Consider the following 1967-nt stretch of genomic DNA (forward strand, 5'->3'; position numbering starts at 1 on the left):
AAAAAAAGGAAAAAAAGGAAAAAAAAGGAAAGAAAAGGAAAAAAAAGGAAAAAAGGAAAAAAAGGAAAAAAAGGAAAAAAAAGGAAAAAAAAGGAAAAAAAAAGAAGAGAAAAAAAAAGAGAAAAAAAAAGGAAAAAAAAGATAAGAAATTCATGAAGATGTTAAGAAAATACCCTACAGCCCAAAAAGCAGAATGAAGGAGTGAGAGAGCAGTAAGGAAGCCAAGGGGGGCAGTGCTGGAGCAAACCCCTCCTCCCTGGGCAGGGCAGCTACTCGGGGCCCGCGTGGGGCGGGCAGTGCCAGCGGGCCTGCAGGCTCCTCGTGATGCACGAGGCCATCCCCAGCAGCTGCTCCTGCATCTCCAAGAGCTGCCTGCCTGAGTAGCCATGGAGATCCTCGGAGCTCAGCTGGGCTGCCAGGGCCTGCACCTGCCCCAGCAGATCCACCGCGGGCTGCTCGCTGCTGCTGCTGCTGTTGCTGCCGCCTGTGTCCACCAAATCTGAAAGGAGGGAAAGGAGACAAGTGCAGGGAAATCCAAGCAGAATTCCAGCTGGTTTTGTACAAAATCACATCTCTGAGCAGCCTGCAATGCATTTATTCCATGGGAAACATTCCCAGAAAGGCACTGCACACCCTGCCCTTCCTCAGGGTTAGAATAAAAGTAAACCCAAAATAAAAACAAAAGGGCGAGGTGTTCCCACCGGGAGAGAATGAAGACAGGACAGCAGAACCCTCCAAATCCAAAGCAAAAAGCCACCAGCAGGTACCTGCTGCAAGTTTTTCCTCATCTCCACTCAGAGATTTCTCCTCCGCATCATTTCCAGGCTTCTCAGCATCTTCAAGCACTGTGCTTTCCTCCAACACTCGAGATTTCACCTGGGCATTTTTGGGGGAGAGAAAACATTTTCAGATTGAAAAACAAAAAAAATTAAATTACATGGTGAGATATATTTTAGCCTCATAATAAATCCAATCACTTTTCCAGTTAATAATAACAGTTTAACCAAGTCATCCGTATCCTGAATTCATGGTACTGAGGCAGGCAGGGATTAAGTTTTAAAGTGCTGTTTTCAATGAAGGAAAAAAAGACACCACTCCTGCTGCAGTAAATGAGATCAATGTTGGCTTCCTGCGTGCTAAATTTCCACTTTACCTGTTGCTCATGGTATCCCTTCAGAGCTCTTTTGACATTGGAGACCTTGGGGGAGCGGATGGGGAGGGTTTTGATCTCCAGAGCTGTCAGAGTGCTCAGGTCTCCCACGGTCTTGATGTTCTTGGCTCGGATGAGCTGCCCCAGGCCCCTGGCACTGCAGCAGGGGAGGGAAAATGGGTTACTGGTACACAGCCAGGGAGTATCCCCAGCTGGAGGGGACCACAGGATCATCAGTCCCACTCCTGGCCCTGCACAAACTCCCCAACCCTGGGGAGCTTCTCCATCACCAAAAAAGTAGTTGACAAAATGCCAGAATAGTCAAGTTTCTTCCTCACCCGACCAACCCCAATCCCTTCAGAGAATTCTGGTTAAAACTGTGGTTTGGCAGGCTCAGTAAGAGCTCAGTTTCCACTGAAATGTCACCTCCAAAAGCAAGGAGCCACTGACCAGATGTTGGATGTGATCTGAGGTAAAATGACATCCACAGGGGCTTTGCAGCCAGCCAAGGCAGGGTACACAAACTCCGAAAGGCACGGCAGGGACTCCTTGGCCATCTCTGTGATCTGGGGTAACACAGGCAAAGTGTTAAATTAACTGTCACCCACTGAATACAGGGAAAAAAAATAGAAGAGAAACATGAACCAAAGCACTTCTTACTAAACACTTCTTTGAGCTCTTAAATTTAAGGGTACGAGATCCTGGGGACAGAAATCCTTTGGTTGGAGTGGTAATGTGCTGGATAGAAAAAGAGGAAAAAAACATCTCAGGGTGGTAGGAATTTAGTCAATGGTAGGAATTCAGTTAACAGCAGGAA

At 47.1% G+C, this 1967-nt stretch overlaps 1 protein-coding gene across 1 annotated transcript in view; it reads right to left on the reverse strand.

Annotated features, from left to right (window-relative positions):
• Window positions 1-149: 149 nt before the first annotated feature.
• RIF1 (replication timing regulatory factor 1) overlaps window positions 150-1967 on the reverse strand; it is a 29850-nt gene continuing 28032 nt past the window's right edge. Inside the window, exons 32-36 of the mRNA XM_031064398.1 lie at window positions 1811-1888; window positions 1601-1716; window positions 1154-1307; window positions 768-876; window positions 150-499 (exon numbers count right to left, since the gene is read on the reverse strand). Coding sequence (XP_030920258.1) covers window positions 270-499; window positions 768-876; window positions 1154-1307; window positions 1601-1716; window positions 1811-1888 — 687 coding nt within the window. The 3' untranslated portion in view covers window positions 150-269. The remainder of the gene's footprint in view (window positions 500-767; window positions 877-1153; window positions 1308-1600; window positions 1717-1810; window positions 1889-1967) is intronic.

Source organism: Geospiza fortis, unplaced genomic scaffold, assembly GCF_000277835.1.
Source record: "Geospiza fortis unplaced genomic scaffold, GeoFor_1.0 scaffold677, whole genome shotgun sequence".
In the NCBI taxonomy this organism is placed as follows: Eukaryota; Metazoa; Chordata; class Aves; order Passeriformes; family Thraupidae; genus Geospiza; species Geospiza fortis.